This window comes from Vanacampus margaritifer, chromosome 5 (genome assembly GCF_051991255.1).
Source record: "Vanacampus margaritifer isolate UIUO_Vmar chromosome 5, RoL_Vmar_1.0, whole genome shotgun sequence".
NCBI lineage: Eukaryota > Metazoa > Chordata > Actinopteri > Syngnathiformes > Syngnathidae > Vanacampus > Vanacampus margaritifer.
Genome location: NC_135436.1, coordinates 31,184,840 through 31,200,196, shown reverse-complemented (window position 1 = coordinate 31,200,196; position 15,357 = coordinate 31,184,840). Strand labels below are relative to the sequence as shown.

Below are 15,357 nucleotides of genomic sequence, written 5' to 3'. Positions count from 1 at the left end.
GGGTGAGGATCGAACCCACAACCTCACGGGTAGGAGACAACCGCTCTACCACTGAGCCACGCCGCCCCCAAAGTGAGTGTTCAGTGACTGTTTTTGGAATGTGGGAGGAAGCCAGAGCACCCAGAGAAAACCCAGGCAGGGACAACAATTGTATTTGGACCCCCAACCACTGAACTTTGAGGCCACGTGCCTCCTAATATTAGGGTGATTACTTTCTTGTGAGTAACAGTAGTAGTGTTTGTACCCATCTCTCCTTTGGGACCTTCACATCCTGGCCTGCCATCTTGTCCACGAGGTCCTCTCTCTCCTGTCCTCCCCGGGTATCCTGGGAACCCAATCAATCCTTGCACTCCTTGGACACCGTTTTTACCAGGGGCCCCGACCAGACCTGATTGTGAGATGATGATGTCACATGGTGCTATATGAACTTAGATGAGTTGAAACCTCTTGGAGTTGCCCCTCACTCCAAACCCCCTTCAAGCACTTTTGCGTCATAGACTAAAAAACAGTTGAGTGTTGAAAACAATTAGGCTGTCAGGAGGCTGCTCACCTTTTCGTCCATCCCACCCTGCAAATCCAGAGTCTCCACTGAGACCAGGGGGACCCGGAATTCCCGGATACCCAGGAAAACCATGAGACCCTGGTTTGCCCACAGGGCCACGGGGGCCATAACCTGGAGATCCTGGTTCTCCCATATCACCTTTCTCCCCGGAGCACCCTGAGCAGAACCATGAAAGGGAGTTAGGTCAGTACTAGTCCCTGACTTCTATCACAATTTTTCCTGGTGAAACAAGAGCCATGATTTCAGGTAGTTGTGTCAGATCACACTGTACCCGGGGTTCCAGTAGCTCCTTCTGGACCTGGAGGGCCAGTGGGACCAGGTTTTCCACTTTCGCACAGATCATAGATAGGGCCCGGGGGACCAATATTGCCCGGTGCCCCATCTTGTCCTCTCTGGCCCTTTGGCCCTGGAGCCCCAGGAAGACCTGGGCCGCCTGAAGAAAAAGAAGGTTTCGTGTGCGTAAAGATAAACCTGGACAATTTCATCAACTATTGACTATGTGGAGGAGCTGGTTCAGGTCACAGTATTTGTGTGGCCTTATGGTGGGCAAGGTCTGGAATAAGTCCCACAACAATGCATTCAGCATTTGGTTTTCAGATTTGTCCCTCACCTTGCAGACCCTGGTTGCCAGCTCGGCCTGGGACTCCTTTAGGTCCCGGAGAGCCTGCTAGCCCAGGAAAGCCAACGGGTCCTGAGGTACCAACGTAAGACTCTCCAGCTGGTCCTCTCAGTCCAGGAGTACCTGGTGCACCTGGAGAGCCTGGTTCACACAGAAAAACATGCACAATTGCTGAAGGAGCACAGTGGTCAATTCTATACGTGAATTTGCTTGTGTGAAGAGGGTGGGGGCACTCATCATCCATTTCTGTCCGTCTGTCTCGAGTATGTGTGCCTTAATCTCCACGTACTGATTGTGGGGATGCATTCCGCATGAACCTTTCTATACAATGGTGTCCTTTCTACGGAATCAGCTATCTTAGACAGGACCGTACCTGGCTCGCCAGCAAAACTGAATCCTTCAGGTCCTTCAACTCCAGTATCTCCAATAAGACCTTGTGGTCCTGGTGGAGATAGGCAGAATGTCAGTTACCACAGTTACTGGACAAAAGTGTGGTACGAATGCAGCAGTTACCCGCTAGTCCAAGTGGTCCAGGAAGTCCAGACTGTCCTTTTTCCCCTTTAGGCCCATCAGGTCCTGTGAATCCATTGAAGCCAGGAGGACCAGGAAGCCCTCTGAGGCCTGGGCAGTTGAACACAAGTCAAGTACAAGGGTGAAGAAAAACAAGAGAGTAGACCATCATGATTGTGATCACCTGTATCTCCGGCCTCCCCTTTCTGTCCTGGGGCTCCAGGGTTTCTGGGTATACAAGGAAGCGTTTCTCCTATGGAGAGATGAGTTGTCAGTCCAACGTTGCCTCCCAACGTTGCTTTTTTCAAATTCAAAATAACTTTTGCAATCAGATTGAGATTTACCTTGAACACCTTTCAGGCCAGGAAAGCCAGAGAAACCCGGAGGTCCCGGGGCTCCTGGGTCCCCCCGCTTTCCTATTGCTCCACCCACACCTGATCCCTGGGGGCCAGGTGGTCCAGTTAGTCCTTTGGGCCCAGGGAGACCCGAAAAGCCTTGATCCCCCGGAGAACCAGAGTAACTTTCTCCCTGAAAACAAATCTAAGGTTAGCACAAATACTCATCATGCAATGGAGGGGAGTGTTTTTTTTAATGCCAAGTCCTCTGGTCTGTGGTATGGACTCAACATGTTCATAGGATTTTAGGTGACTATTTGATGCTTGTAAGACCGGAGCAGTGAGAGCCAATGACCTGAGGTCCAGGGCTTCCAGGGAGTCCTGGGAGTCCATCCTGTCCTCTTCTCCCAGAGAAACCTTGTCTACCTGCAAGACCCAACTCACCGCTTTCGCCCGTCTCACCTGGGAACACAGCTTTGATCAGCGCAACACGCAGACAAGGTTTAATCACTTCATTTTTTCTCCAAGCTTCAGGTCTTTTTTAGCTTGCACATCCTGACCAGCTTTCCTGAGATGTCAACAACCTCACATGACTCAAGATCAAGATCTATCCCAACTTGGAGGTCAACTTGCCTTTAATTTCCACCACAACGAAGTCTCCCTTTTGACCTTTGAAGCCTTTGACACCAGGTAAGCCACCCAGGCCCTGCAACCCAGTCAATCATCCAAACAATGACTCAATTGATAGAATAATTTGTTTCAACAAGCCTGGCAAAGGGAGTCTTCTTTTCAATGTTTATGACCTTGCCTGCTCCAGCTGGTCTGCCAAACTTGGGACCCCGTTTGGGCCACATGTTTCCTTACCAGTTGTCCAGCAACTCCCATATCTCCCACGCAGCCGCTCTCCCCTCTTGGCCCCTGAGCACCAAGGGATCCTGGATACCCTGCCAAGCCGGACCTCCCCACTGGCCCCGGGGCTCCCCGCACCACAAATGGAGGACCGCAGGAGCATTCACCTTGGCGTCCTGCCCCAAAACACATTCTGTTATATCTTGCTCCACTTCAACACTAGTGACTGCAATCACTGTAGTCTAAATCCTGACCTTTGAATCCTTGATTGCCTGAGGCCCCGGAGGGCCCTCGTTCACCGGGTTCTCCAGATTCTCCTGGCACTCCAGGAAGGCAGTAATAGCCTGTAGGAAGAAATGAAAGTGGAAAAGTGGAACGAGGAAGTCTTCTTTCCCAAACAAACACCGGCTTGCTTACCTGGCCTCCCCGGTTGTCCTTTTGCTCCTCTGCGTCCTGGGGTTCCAGGTCGTCCACTTTCCCCAGGGAATGCTTGATCTGTGAAAACCTTGCCCGGATCTCCTTTGTCACCTTTACTTCCTGGAGTCCCCCTTGCTCCCACAACACCTGCTGGTCCTAATCAGAGTTCATAAAGCTTTGGTGGGGAAGTCAAGTTCCTGAACAAGTTCAAATGCTTGTCATGAAAAGTTGCGTGATGATAAGCAAGTTGTCTTCTGACCTGGTATGGATCTGCCAGGCAATCCTCGGAGCCCGTGCGTTCCCATGAACCCACGATCTCCTGGAGGTCCCATCAGTCCCGGAGTCCCTGGATCTCCAGCGTCACCTTGAGGACAAATGAGTGTCTGTGTGTGAAGAGAATTGATCGGTGTGTGTGTGTGTACGTGTGTGTGTGTGTGTGTGTACGTCTACCCGGAAGTGTGATGACAATTTCCTGAGGGAGGCCTTTGAGACCGGGATCTCCCATAATGCCCTGGGAACAGAAACAATGTTTATCATGCCACATGTGTGACTCATCTGCATGGCAACCGGAAGATGTTTGACCAACCAACCTTTAGACCTTCTTGTCCGATCAGACCTGGAAGACCAGAACTTCCTAGAGCTCCCTGAAACACAATCAAACATAATCTTGACTCCTCAGCTTCCCCATCACCATAATTGATCACATCAATGAAACAATTTGCTACTGGTCAAGCCTCGTTATAGCGAGAACTGCAGCTTTTATCGTGGGGGGGTAAAGGATGCCTTTCCATTACCTTCAGATTTTGATGGTCTAACGGAAGTGCGATATAGGGGGAGTGCATGTTTGACTCTCGATACGAGGGCACTCACCTTGGCTCCTTTGTAACCAGGTAGACCAGGACGTCCTGGGAGTCCCTGAAGACCACAAACACAAAAGGCCTGATTTGCTAAGGTCACTAATAGTAAATGACGCAAAATCTTACAGGTTCCGTGCAGGACCTTGTCAACATGGTGAGTTTTTTAAAGGGTGGTTTTGCATGTTGATGGCGTTTGGACATTTTGGAGAGCATCACAAGCGCAATACCAAGTTTGACGTGATGGAATTTGAAGAGTTAGCGGAAGAGGCACACAAACATATTACTGAGTTCATTTCCTGCGATGGCTTTGGGAAAGGCGGCAAGCTGCGTATTGTGTTGCACAATACGTAACCATATTTCTAATTTTGCAATAGCGAAGCTTGCAGTCTCTGTCGCCAAAATGCTCGCGAGCGACAAACTCTATGTAACGCCCCTCAAAATGTCCAGACTCTCTCTTTTATTCTCGTCCACTTCCTCGCTTTTCCCTTGACGGTTTTGCTTTCATGCTTGAATAAAAGTGATGCAGTACAAGTTTGTGTTTGAGGAGCCTCTAAACCAGAGGTGGGCATCGAGGGCCGGAGTCCTGCAGGTTTTGCATGTTGCCCTTCTCCAACGCAGCTGATATATGATCAGCTCATCAGCAAGCTCTGCATTAGCCTGATAACGAGCCTGCTGATTGGAATCAGCTTGTGTTGGAAGTGAGAAACCTCCAAAACCTGCAGGACTCCGGCCCTCGAGGACCGAGATTGCCCACCTCTGCTCTAAACCTAACGTGGGGTCACAGATTTCCGTTGCAGCACTTGGCCAGATGGAATCGCTCAATGTGAGGCGGCAACTTGTCTTTTTGTGATGGTCCAGTACAAGTCAGGTTCAACCGCGTCGCATGGCGTGCGGCGGGCCTTCGTAAATCAGGCCCAAGATCTTCCCTTGACATGATGGGACCACCAACCAAACACTCACTTTCCCTTCTAAATCCTCCACACAGCCAGTGGGACCAGCAAAGAAGGATGCCTCACCCTGGGTCCAGGAAGTCCCACAATCCCCTTTTCTCCCTTCATGCCAGGAAGAGCATCCAGACCCTGAAAGTCCAAATGAGAATTAGATCTGATGAAACTCAGTGGAATGATACCAAAAAAACCCTGGAGTGGACTTACTGGCAGGCCTTGAGCTCCACACGCCCCTTTCAGCCCCGCCGGACCCTTAAACAATGCAACAGAAGACTCAACGTTAGATCCAGCGGTTGAAAAGATGACTGCTGTCATATGGTTGGCCCAAGCGGAGTCACCTGCTCTCCTTTGATGTAAAATTCCTCCGGGGGATCGACATACTCAAATGGACCTGGAGGCCCCTGTAAGCCTTGTTCCCCCTGCGGACGACACCAGTTAACGCTTGCTCTCGTTTCACAAAATTGGACGTTACTACTTTGTACCTCGTCCCCTTTTGGGCCCGGCACCGATCGACCTCGTTCGCCCTGAAACACAAACACAAACAAATGCCGCCGCGTCATTTGGTACTTTATCTACTCTTCCGAGACTTTTACTTCGTTTTCTTTTTTTGTGCCTCAGCAAAAAGAGTTCAAGTTCGACACTGTTCTTGTCCCAATGTGGTTGTCTTGGTAATGTTGTAGCAAGGTCTTTTTGTTCATTTGCTTTTGTCAAGAAAAGGTTCTTTCTGCTAATTCAGAAAGAAACAATCTTCTGTGCTGCAACCTTCACAGATGAAAGCAAAAGTCTTCTATACTTACAGGTAAGCCTCTGGATCCTGACAGGCCGGGGAAACCCTGCACACGCATGCGCACACACGCACACACACACACACACACACACACACACACACACACACACACACACACACACACACACGCTGTCATAGTTGATTCATATAAGGAGATTGTTATGTAAATGTTCTCACATTTACTCCGTCAGGACCGACAGGACCCAGAAAACCATTTGAACCTCTGTGACCTGGTCCACCCTGCATACAAGCAGAAAGTCAGCCAGCCAGCCAGAGTGCCGGACAAGAAGTTAGACACCAACACAGGCAAATCTCACCGGCAGACCAGGAAGTCCCATCAGGCCGGCGTCACCCTGTCAGACAAAAAGATTGTGGAAAGGTTACAGACATCCGTCAGCCAATGAGCTCCTTTGAAACAACAATGTGGGCGGGACTACAGAAGCACGTAAGAGGTCATGCCAAACATCTGAGGTGTGATGTGGAGACCACTCACGGGGACTCCGGGGTACTGCAGAAAGAAGAACGCTGGCCCTCCTGGAAACCCCTTTGGTCCTTGAAAACCCTGCGACACAAGCCAGCCAGCCAACCAGCCAATCAATCAATCATGGAACCAATCAAGCAAAAGGATCTTTGGCTTATTTGAACCTGTACACAAGTCGCTGGCAAAAGGAAATGTCTCCTGCTTTGCTAAGGAAAACCTGAAGAAGAACCACAACACGTGGTCTATGTCTAATCATGTAGTATGTGTCAGGTGCTGTGGTCTACTAAATATCTGCGGAAGTGGTCCACGCTTGCTCATGTGGTCTATTTCAGGTCAGATGTTGTGGTTTACGTCAGGTGATTTTTTTTTTCTACTCTATGTCTACTGAAGTGGTTGATTTCAGGTGTGGTGGTTTCCTGTGCTCTCGTTTATGTTTTGTGGTCTATTTGAGGTGTTGCGGTCACATTCATGTGTTCCTGGTTGTGACCCTAAGCTGTAGACCATTCTGTAGTTCTGACCACTTCACCGCGGGGCCCTTGTTCTCCAGGCAGTCCAGGATTTCCCTTCCTTCCTCTTGTCCCGTTACAACCATCCACACCTGGAAAACCAGGCCCGCCAGCTGGGCCTGGATGGCCCTAATTACACAAACAAACCAAAGCTGATCATCAGGAGAAGATAGTCTAGATCCTGCAGATAAGGATCCTGGGGCTTCATACCGGGACTCCCTCTAAACCAGGAAATCCGGGAACACCAACGGCTCCCTGAAAAAAAGAACAAAACATTGAAAATAAATCTCTCTCTTGACTGCAGACCTTGGTGGATTAGGGTCTGTATTGTTTCCCCTCCGATGAATGAGGTTCACTGGATGTTTATTTACCATGTCTCCCTTTGGTCCCGGAGGTCCTGCCGGGCCTTCAGCCCCTCGCTTGCCCTTCTCTCCTAGAGGACCCTGAGGGCCTGGGAAGCCTGGGGGCCCAGGAAGACCCTGACGCCCAAGAGACCCTGGAGACCCCTGAGGAAAGCCAGCAGAGTTAAATTGTCATTTCCAATGAGACCCAAAAACGGAGGTCTCCAAATTCAGATTTAGGGTTTTGGTGGTGAGAGCAAAAAGTGTGTTTTGATGAGAATAAAGATGTAGTTTTGAAATCAAATCGGATTTCCTTCACTGGTTAAACTTTGACCTAAAGTTGGCGCCGATGCGAGTGTCGTCACGTGTGCGGGTCTTCCTCTGAAGATTCTGAACTTCATGCACCTTGAGACCACCACCCGGCCCAGTGATGCGCCATCGTTTCGTCACTGTCAGTGGCGGACATGTGCAACCGGTGGCGTTTTTACTCCTGCGCCGCCCACCTGACTTGGGATGGAAATGGGGGTCGCCGGCTCGGCAGTGCACAGCAGCGCTAACCGCTGAGTCTTCGTATCATCTTATGATGTTGTTTGCATAAACCCTTTCAAGTCCGCTGTAAGGTCTACTTTTATTTTGTCTTTCTATTGGTTACATAAACTCCGTCCACGCGTCGCCGGCATTGGAAGAGACTCGCCGACGCTGTTGAACGGGATCACAACAGGTGGGACGTCGACCTGCGCAAGTGGTTGGTACGGGCCGCAACCAGACAATCCAACCAATGGCGCACCGTAGACCATCGCTGTTAGCCCACGTGCAAGCTTGCGTTGGCTAGCATTCATGCTACATGCTATTATTAGCGCGACTGTGTGGAATCTTGTACAAGCCCTTCCGGCTTCATTCGTTCCCTCCTTGCGTTCTTTTCAAATGGTGCGAAACAAACAAACAAACAATCGTACGGGCAGCTGAAAAAGTGGCGATGACGCGACGGGACGCATGACAACCCTTTCAAGGGCTTACAAGAGACGCTCCACTTTGAAGGCGCATGCGTGTGTGTGAAGAGTGCCACGTCGCACAGCGGCGAGCGACTGACAACGAAGCAGCGCCAGTAAATGTTGATGATGTAAACAAACAACGCATGCAAATCAACATTTTTGGGGGCCAAAGCTAAAAATGTCCCATTTTTTTCCCTCAAGTGATAAATCGATCAAGTCCCGATTGTGACGGGTCCAACTTTGAAATCGGTGTTGGCATTCTGAAGCCATTCTTGGGAGCATTCCTGCTCCGGCACCCAAAAAACTTTCACAACAATCATTTCGCATCAACAACATTACAAACTCAGATCATTCATGTGACAAACACGCACACCAACAAGAGGACAGACTGAGGCCCGCAATGCCGTACAGTGTGTGTGTGTGTGTGTGTGTGTGTGTGTGTGTGTGTGTGTGTGTGTGTGTGTGATGAGATGTGACAAGTCTGATCTCTGTTAGTTTTTGCTCTCTGCAGCTTTCTCTGGAATTATTGAGGCGTGAAATCAGTCGGACAGACGCTTTGCCGTAACGCTTTCGCTCTGTCTGCGGCCCCCAGCTGCACAAACACGCATGCACACACACACACACGCATGCACACACACACACACGCATGCACACACACACACACGCATGCACACACACACACACGCATGCACACACACACACATGCACGCACGCACACACAGACAGTTGATTTTTGTAACATCTTGTATCTTCCTGTGTGTGTGTTTGCGTCTGAGAACAAACACACAATTGAAGCAGCTTCCATGACCTCCGACTTGACCTTAAGTCGGGCGTCCAAATCGTTTTGTGTCGCAGGCCACATTGTTTGGTTTTCCGCCATTTGGACTGCGAACGCATGCAAATGTTTGCTGGCCTCATATTCTGTCAAATCCATTGATTCATTGATTGATTTTTATTTGGTGATGTATGGACTCCCCCCCCCCCCCCACTGAAATCCAAAATGATGGACAACTACGTAAGTCAAGAATGAAAACGTGTTCAACTATTGCTCAAGTTATTGTAATCACGGAACGAGAACATTCTTGCAATATCTCAACATGATTTTTTTGAAAAGTCGTTGTGAGAGTCATGGAAGTTGATTTGCTTTTGCGGGCCGCATAAAGTGATGCGGTGGTCCAGACGTGGCCCCCGGGCCATAAGTTTGATGGTGGTGCCAGTGGCAGGTACCTTCTCCGGGTCACGGTCTAATTCCTGGTCTGTGTTGTGGATGTGACTGAGCGACGAGTGAAGGTGAGGACGCCGCAGGTCAAGTGGTGGACTAAGTCGTCAAAGTCAGACGCTAAGTCGTCAAAGTCAGACGCTAAGTCGTCAAAGTCAGACGCTAACTCGTCAAAGTCAGACGCTAAGTCGTCAAAGTCAGACGCTAACTCGTCAAAGTCAGACGCTAAGTCGTCAAAGTCAGACGCTAAGTCGTCAAAGTCAGACGCTAAGTCGTCAAAGTCAGACGCTAAGTCGTCAAAGTCAGACGCTAAGTCGTCAAAGTCAGACGCTAACTCGTCAAAGTCAGACGCTAAGTCGTCAAAGTCAGACGCTAAGTCGTCAAAGTCAGACGCTAACTCGTCAAAGTCAGACGCTAAGTCGTCAAAGTCAGACGCTAAGTCGTCAAAGTCAGACGCTAAGTCGTCAAAGTCAGACGCTAACTCGTCAAAGTCAGACGCTAAGTCGTCAAAGTCAGACGCTAAGTCGTCAAAGTCAGACGCTAAGTCGTCAAAGTCAGACGCTAAGTCGTCAAAGTCAGACGCTAAGTCGTCAAAGTCAGACGCTAACTCGTCAAAGTCAGACGCTAACTCGTCAAAGTCAGACGCTAAGTCGTCAAAGTCAGACGCTAAGTCGTCAAAGTCAGACGCTAAGTCGTCAAAGTCAGACGCTAACTCGTCAAAGTCAGACGCTAAGTCGTCAAAGTCAGACGCTAAGTCGTCAAAGTCAGACGCTAAGTCGTCAAAGTCAGACGCTAAGTCGTCAAAGTCAGACGCTAACTCGTCAAAGTCAGACGCTAACTCGTCAAAGTCAGACGCTAAGTCGTCAAAGTCAGACGCTAAGTCGTCAAAGTCAGACGCTAACTCGTCAACATCATTTGTGGACGTCAAATTGCCGTCTCAGCTCTCCCCGTTTGTGACCGTCCAACTTCGGGATGTCTTTCGCTCGCCTGAAGACGGCTTCAAGTTCTTGTCGCCTTGTTTTGGATGTCGTTGTCGCCGTTGTGGTCTAAGGTCTTCTGCACGTCCCTAATTTCAGGATGAGACTGGCTAAGTTTAGGACGTCACCGTGTTGAGTTTTGGGCATGAGCGCAAAATCTCAGAACTCGGTTGGCTAACAAGTTCTGCACTTTAGTGGCCAACGTGTGAACAGCAACAACGTCACTGACTTTGATTGTGGACACTCGGACTAAATTCTTGATGTCAGAATGGAGGACGTCAATATACACGCGTGTGTGTTTCCATAAGTTTGATATACTACGTTTTGTCGGTGACAATTTAACTTGTAGATATCACGAGCAAAGTTGTGCTTTTAGTTCTGAATGTCAGCGTCGATCTTCATCCGGATTTCAGTAGCTAACTTCTGAGGAGGACATTTCAGACGTGCCTTAAACTCTGCTCCAATTTCTGGACCTCGGCGGCCGGGTTCTGGATCTCGTTTGCTGGATTGTAAGTTTGTGATTGGTTGTGTTGTGTGGTAGGCGGAGTCTCACCCTGGCTCCCTTCGCCGGCAAGCATCGACAGGTGGAACAGTCTCGGCCAGCGCACGGCTCCGTCTCGCCGCCCTGCGCGGAGACATAAGCAGCAGCGATATGACATCATTCCTATGACATCATCGTCAATCATCAACAACGACGGGGACAAATATGGCGTCACGTACGACGCGATGAATACGGACGTGACGTTCACGCGACTCCGAGGTGACGCGAACGCAAAGCGTAACAATGACCCGGCGGTGAAGGCGACCCACGCGGACGTGCGTGACGTGCGTGACGCGCGTCCCGCAGTGCGTGGAGTTCAACGCGGGCCGAGACAGATTGTCAGATGGTGCGATTGTCAGATTCCCATCATGCATCAGTGTTTGTGTTGCAGGCTGCATTCCTGCCGCGTTGTGTCAACCAAGTTAGCAGTCAAGCGTTTCTATCAGCGGCAGCAGGAATGTCAACGCTCGCCGTCACTTTTCCAACGTATGTCCTTCACATGTCCACTTTCAATATGTCGTCCTACGTCCTGCGTTTCTCACGCATGTCCTGGCATCTCATCGTGCCGTCCGTTCTGAACGTCCGTCACGTGAGACGCGACATTGACGGCGATCGCTAATCGATGCGCAAGCACAAACTTGGGTGTTGTCGAGTATTTCTTTTCAAACAGTGTGTGTGTGTGTGTGTGTGTGTGTGTGTGTGTGTGTGTGTGTGTGTGTGTGTGTGTGTGTGTGTCCTGCGTCCTGAGGGCGGGACACGAACTGCCACCGAGGCTTTCCTGGTGCCTCAAGTTTGAATCATCCAATATGGAGGAGAGTGACAAGCACAGAGGTCCAATAAGAAGAGGCCGCTCAGGTTCCGCTTGGGATCCTGGTTTCAGGTCTTGCTCTCATTGCTCGCTGGAGTCTTGCAAGTCCTCCAGCCGAGCAAAGGAGTCCCCAGTCTTCTTCAGCGGCCCCAAAAAGTCTGACAAATCTGAGTTGCTGTTGTGAATAGCAGGCAGGTGACCCCCAAAGATGGAGGGGGGCAGCAGGTAACCCTCAACCTAGAGCGACCCAGTCAGGCTAAGTCCAATAAGTTTAACCTGCTGGGCACCCCACCCCGGGTGGAAGAGCGGAAGAGAGTCCGACCCCTCCAAGAGGACTGGCACCAGGGCCCGCCTTGCCCGGCGACATCTAGTCAGAACTTTTCCAGCTCGGACTCCGTCCCTCTCAGTAAGGTGGCATTCTACGTTGCTCGAGTCCGCTTCCATATTTTCCGACAGGAGCGGACGTTGCATCCCGCCTTCCCCATCTGATTGTGTCAACCTTCATGCAGATGTCCTACTTACCCCAAGGACGGCGGTGCTGCTCAGGAGCATCAGGAAGCACCTGAGGACACACGTGGACACAAGCAGTCATTCATTCGCAATGGCTCAAGGAGGACATGCAAGGTGCAAGTCCACACAGGTGGACAAAAGTGGACCAAGGTGGTGAAAGGTTGTCACTGATGGTGGTCACGCTTGGTCAAGGTTGGGACCGCTGCTGAAGGGACCGCTGCTGAAGGGACCGGTGCTGATGGGACCGGTGCTGAAGGTGGACGCCACCGAGGCTGACGGCAGTGACGGCCAGCGCTTTTGCGTACCTGAGTCTCATGTTGCCTCCGCAGGTCAAGCCGAGCCCGGTCTACCACTCATGAGAAGCCCCGCCCACTCGTCCTCCTCCGGCTGATGGCGATGCTGCACGCAAGGTCAAATGACACCAGCAGCCATTTTAGTTTTAGCTTGAGGTGAAAACTTTGACCACGTTGCGTCACCATTGAGTCATTTGTACGGACAGGATGTGGAGTCGTTTTGGCTCCAAAATCTTTGAGCAAGGCAAAAGAAAGCGAGCGATTGGTCGGTTTACCGGCGCGGCCCGCCAAGATCTGATTGAGCGTTCCGGCAATTCAAAACCATCTTGCCTGTGAACAGTTGATTTGTTCTGTTTTTTTGCTTCCGCTTGATCGTAAGCATGCTGCTAACGTTCCCGAGTGCCGAGACGTGTGCCGTTCATTGTGACTGACCGGTACCGATTCCGGGTCTTGTATCAGGCCAAAACCCGCCCTTATTCCAAGGTATCACGATTTGATATGAGTATCGATGACTACTCAAGACTTGAGTACTGAAATGACGAACAAGTGCTGTTGAACATCCCTAATTTTGTTTCCTTGGTTGTCATCAGCAAAACGTTTTTATGAAACTGAACTGTGGCCTCATTTCCACCAGCAAATGTCAAAATGGCCGCCCAATGAGGTGGATGAAAACGGCTGCTTTGCTTTATATTCACAAATGTCCTCGTCGTCAGAATGTCGTCAGAATGTCGTCAGAATGTCGTCAGAATGTCGTCGTCGTCAGAATGTCGTCAGCGTTAGAACGTCGTTAGAACGTCGTCAGAATGTCGTCAGAATGTCGTCAGAACGTCGTCGTCGTCAGAACGTCGTCAGAACGTCGTCGTCATCAGAATGTCGTCATCGTTAGAACGTCGTCAGAATGTCGTCAGAACGTTGTCAGAATGTCGTCGTCGTCAGAATGTCGTCATCGTTAGAACGTCGTCAGAACGTCGTCAGAACGTCGTCAGAACGTCGTCGTCATCAGAATGTCGTCATCGTTAGAACGTCGTCAGAATGTCGTCAGAACGTCGTCAGAATGTCGTCGTCGTCAGAATGTCGTCATCGTTAGAACGTCGTCAGAACGTCGTCAGAACGTCGTCATCAGAATGTCGTCATCGTTAGAACGTCGTCAGAACGTCGTCAGAACGTCGTCAGAACGTCGTCATCAGAATGTCGTCATCGTCAGAACGTCGTCAGAACGTCGTCAGAACGTCGTCAGAACGTCGTCAGAACATCGTCAGAACGTCATCAGAACGTTGTCAGAACGTTGTCAGAATGTCGTCAGAACGTTGTCAGAACGACGTCAGAACGTCGTCAGAACGTCGTCAGAACGTCGTCAGAACGTCATCAGAACGTCGTCAGAACGTCGTCGTCGTCAGAATGTCGTCATCGTTAGAACGTCGTCAGAACGTCGTCAGAACGTTGTCAGAATGTCGTCAGAACGTCGTCAGAATGTCATCAGAACGTCGTCAGAATGTCGTCATCGTTAGAACGTCATCAGAACGTCGTCAGAACGTTGTCAGAATGTCGTCAGAACGTCGTCAGAACGTCGTCAGAATGTCGTCATCGTTAGAACGTCATCAGAACGTCGTCAGAACGTTGTCAGAATGTCGTCAGAACGTCGTCAGAACGTTGTCAGAATGTCGTCAGAACGTCGTCAGAACGACGTCAGAACGTCGTCAGAATGTCGTCATCTTTAGAACGTCATCAGAACGTCGTCAAAACGTCGTCAGAACTTTGTCAGAATGTTGTCGTCATCAGAACGTCGTCGTGGTCAGAATGTCGTCATTGTCAGAATGACGTCAGATCGTCGTCAGAACTTTGTCATAATGTCGTCGCCGTCAGAACGTCAGAACGTCAGAACGTCGTCGTCGTCAGATCGTCGTGGTCGATTGACAACAAAACTTTGTCTTGACTTCTCTTCAAGCTTTACTGCAAAATGATTCCTGTTTCTCACGTGATGTTTGTGATTTCATGTTAATAAATAACAACAATTGCGCAATACGTGAGAGCTTGTGAGCAACCGATTGGATCTCCACCTGTGAGGTCGCGTCACGTGTCATTTCGCGCGTAGCCCCCCCCCCCATGAATTGATTATCATTCAAGCTTGTTTGGGTTTCATCCCTAACATGTAAACAGGAAGTGCAAAGTCTTGCTTTGCCGAGTAAAAGCCGATGTTTGCAAAGTTCTGATTTGGATTCAACGCAAAAGTCAAATTGGGTCAAAAACAACAACACTGACTTGAGTTGAGATCGCAAGACGAAAAAGCTCAACACTTGATCAATACATTTGGTGGTCCCAAAATGCCGACCCCCAAATCGTCCTCCAGCGTGTTGCGACTTGTTCTGAACTCCTGTTGACGACTTGCCACTCATCCACCAATGACATCCAATCAATCAATTCAACCGCCCAATCCAAGGAATCCTTTGAGGGCAAATCAACTTTGACAGCAGCCGGCGGGTGACGTAGCGAGACGACGTCACGCGTGACGAGAATGATGGACCGCTGTCTTACCTTGGCGTCCTGCTGCTGCTCGTCACGCGTTTGTCTTCATGTCGCCGTCCAAAAGTCCAAACGAGACTCCAGCGAGTCGGCGCGCGCTTCGCCAAGTCACGCGGGAAGAGTAATAATAATAAGAAATCATCAATTTTAAAAAAGACTTGATACGCTTCACTTGACGGCCCGGAATTCTTCAGCTTTGGTATTTGAACGCAACACGAGTGATTGAGTTGTGCTTTCAATTTGGAAGTGCACGCGAGAGGGGAAGGGAGTGGGTTTGACTAACTTG

The 15,357-nt window shown here is 50.0% G+C and overlaps 1 protein-coding gene across 3 annotated transcripts in view; it reads right to left on the bottom strand.

Moving 5' to 3' along the window:
- The window catches only part of col4a4 (collagen, type IV, alpha 4), a 65,711-nt gene that overhangs the window by 6,995 nt on the left and 43,359 nt on the right, over window positions 1-15,357 (bottom strand). The window contains exons 1-32 of one of the 3 annotated variants that reach the window (XM_077565138.1): window positions 15,084-15,348; window positions 12,564-12,657; window positions 12,271-12,310; window positions 10,953-11,024; window positions 7,242-7,376; window positions 7,081-7,125; window positions 6,883-6,999; window positions 6,377-6,445; window positions 6,201-6,236; window positions 6,061-6,123; window positions 5,894-5,929; window positions 5,579-5,620; window positions 5,435-5,515; window positions 5,304-5,348; window positions 5,166-5,228; window positions 4,163-4,207; window positions 3,883-3,936; window positions 3,743-3,803; window positions 3,552-3,656; window positions 3,293-3,448; window positions 3,130-3,219; window positions 2,891-3,051; window positions 2,660-2,732; window positions 2,382-2,488; window positions 2,036-2,219; window positions 1,876-1,944; window positions 1,695-1,802; window positions 1,555-1,623; window positions 1,173-1,322; window positions 834-995; window positions 551-718; window positions 245-388 (exon numbers count right to left, since the gene is read on the bottom strand). In XM_077565138.1, the coding sequence (XP_077421264.1) occupies window positions 245-388; window positions 551-718; window positions 834-995; window positions 1,173-1,322; window positions 1,555-1,623; window positions 1,695-1,802; window positions 1,876-1,944; window positions 2,036-2,219; window positions 2,382-2,488; window positions 2,660-2,732; window positions 2,891-3,051; window positions 3,130-3,219; window positions 3,293-3,448; window positions 3,552-3,656; window positions 3,743-3,803; window positions 3,883-3,936; window positions 4,163-4,207; window positions 5,166-5,228; window positions 5,304-5,348; window positions 5,435-5,515; window positions 5,579-5,620; window positions 5,894-5,929; window positions 6,061-6,123; window positions 6,201-6,236; window positions 6,377-6,445; window positions 6,883-6,999; window positions 7,081-7,125; window positions 7,242-7,376; window positions 10,953-11,024; window positions 12,271-12,310; window positions 12,564-12,574 (2,761 nt within the window). In that variant the 5' untranslated portion in view covers window positions 12,575-12,657; window positions 15,084-15,348. Of the gene's footprint in view, window positions 1-244; window positions 389-550; window positions 719-833; window positions 996-1,172; window positions 1,323-1,554; window positions 1,624-1,694; window positions 1,803-1,875; window positions 1,945-2,035; window positions 2,220-2,381; window positions 2,489-2,659; window positions 2,733-2,890; window positions 3,052-3,129; window positions 3,220-3,292; window positions 3,449-3,551; window positions 3,657-3,742; window positions 3,804-3,882; window positions 3,937-4,162; window positions 4,208-5,165; window positions 5,229-5,303; window positions 5,349-5,434; window positions 5,516-5,578; window positions 5,621-5,893; window positions 5,930-6,060; window positions 6,124-6,200; window positions 6,237-6,376; window positions 6,446-6,528; window positions 6,846-6,882; window positions 7,000-7,080; window positions 7,126-7,241; window positions 7,377-10,952; window positions 11,025-12,270; window positions 12,311-12,563; window positions 12,658-15,083; window positions 15,349-15,357 lie in introns of those variants that run through there. The other 2 variants (XM_077565139.1, XM_077565140.1) reach the window with 2 other exon arrangements.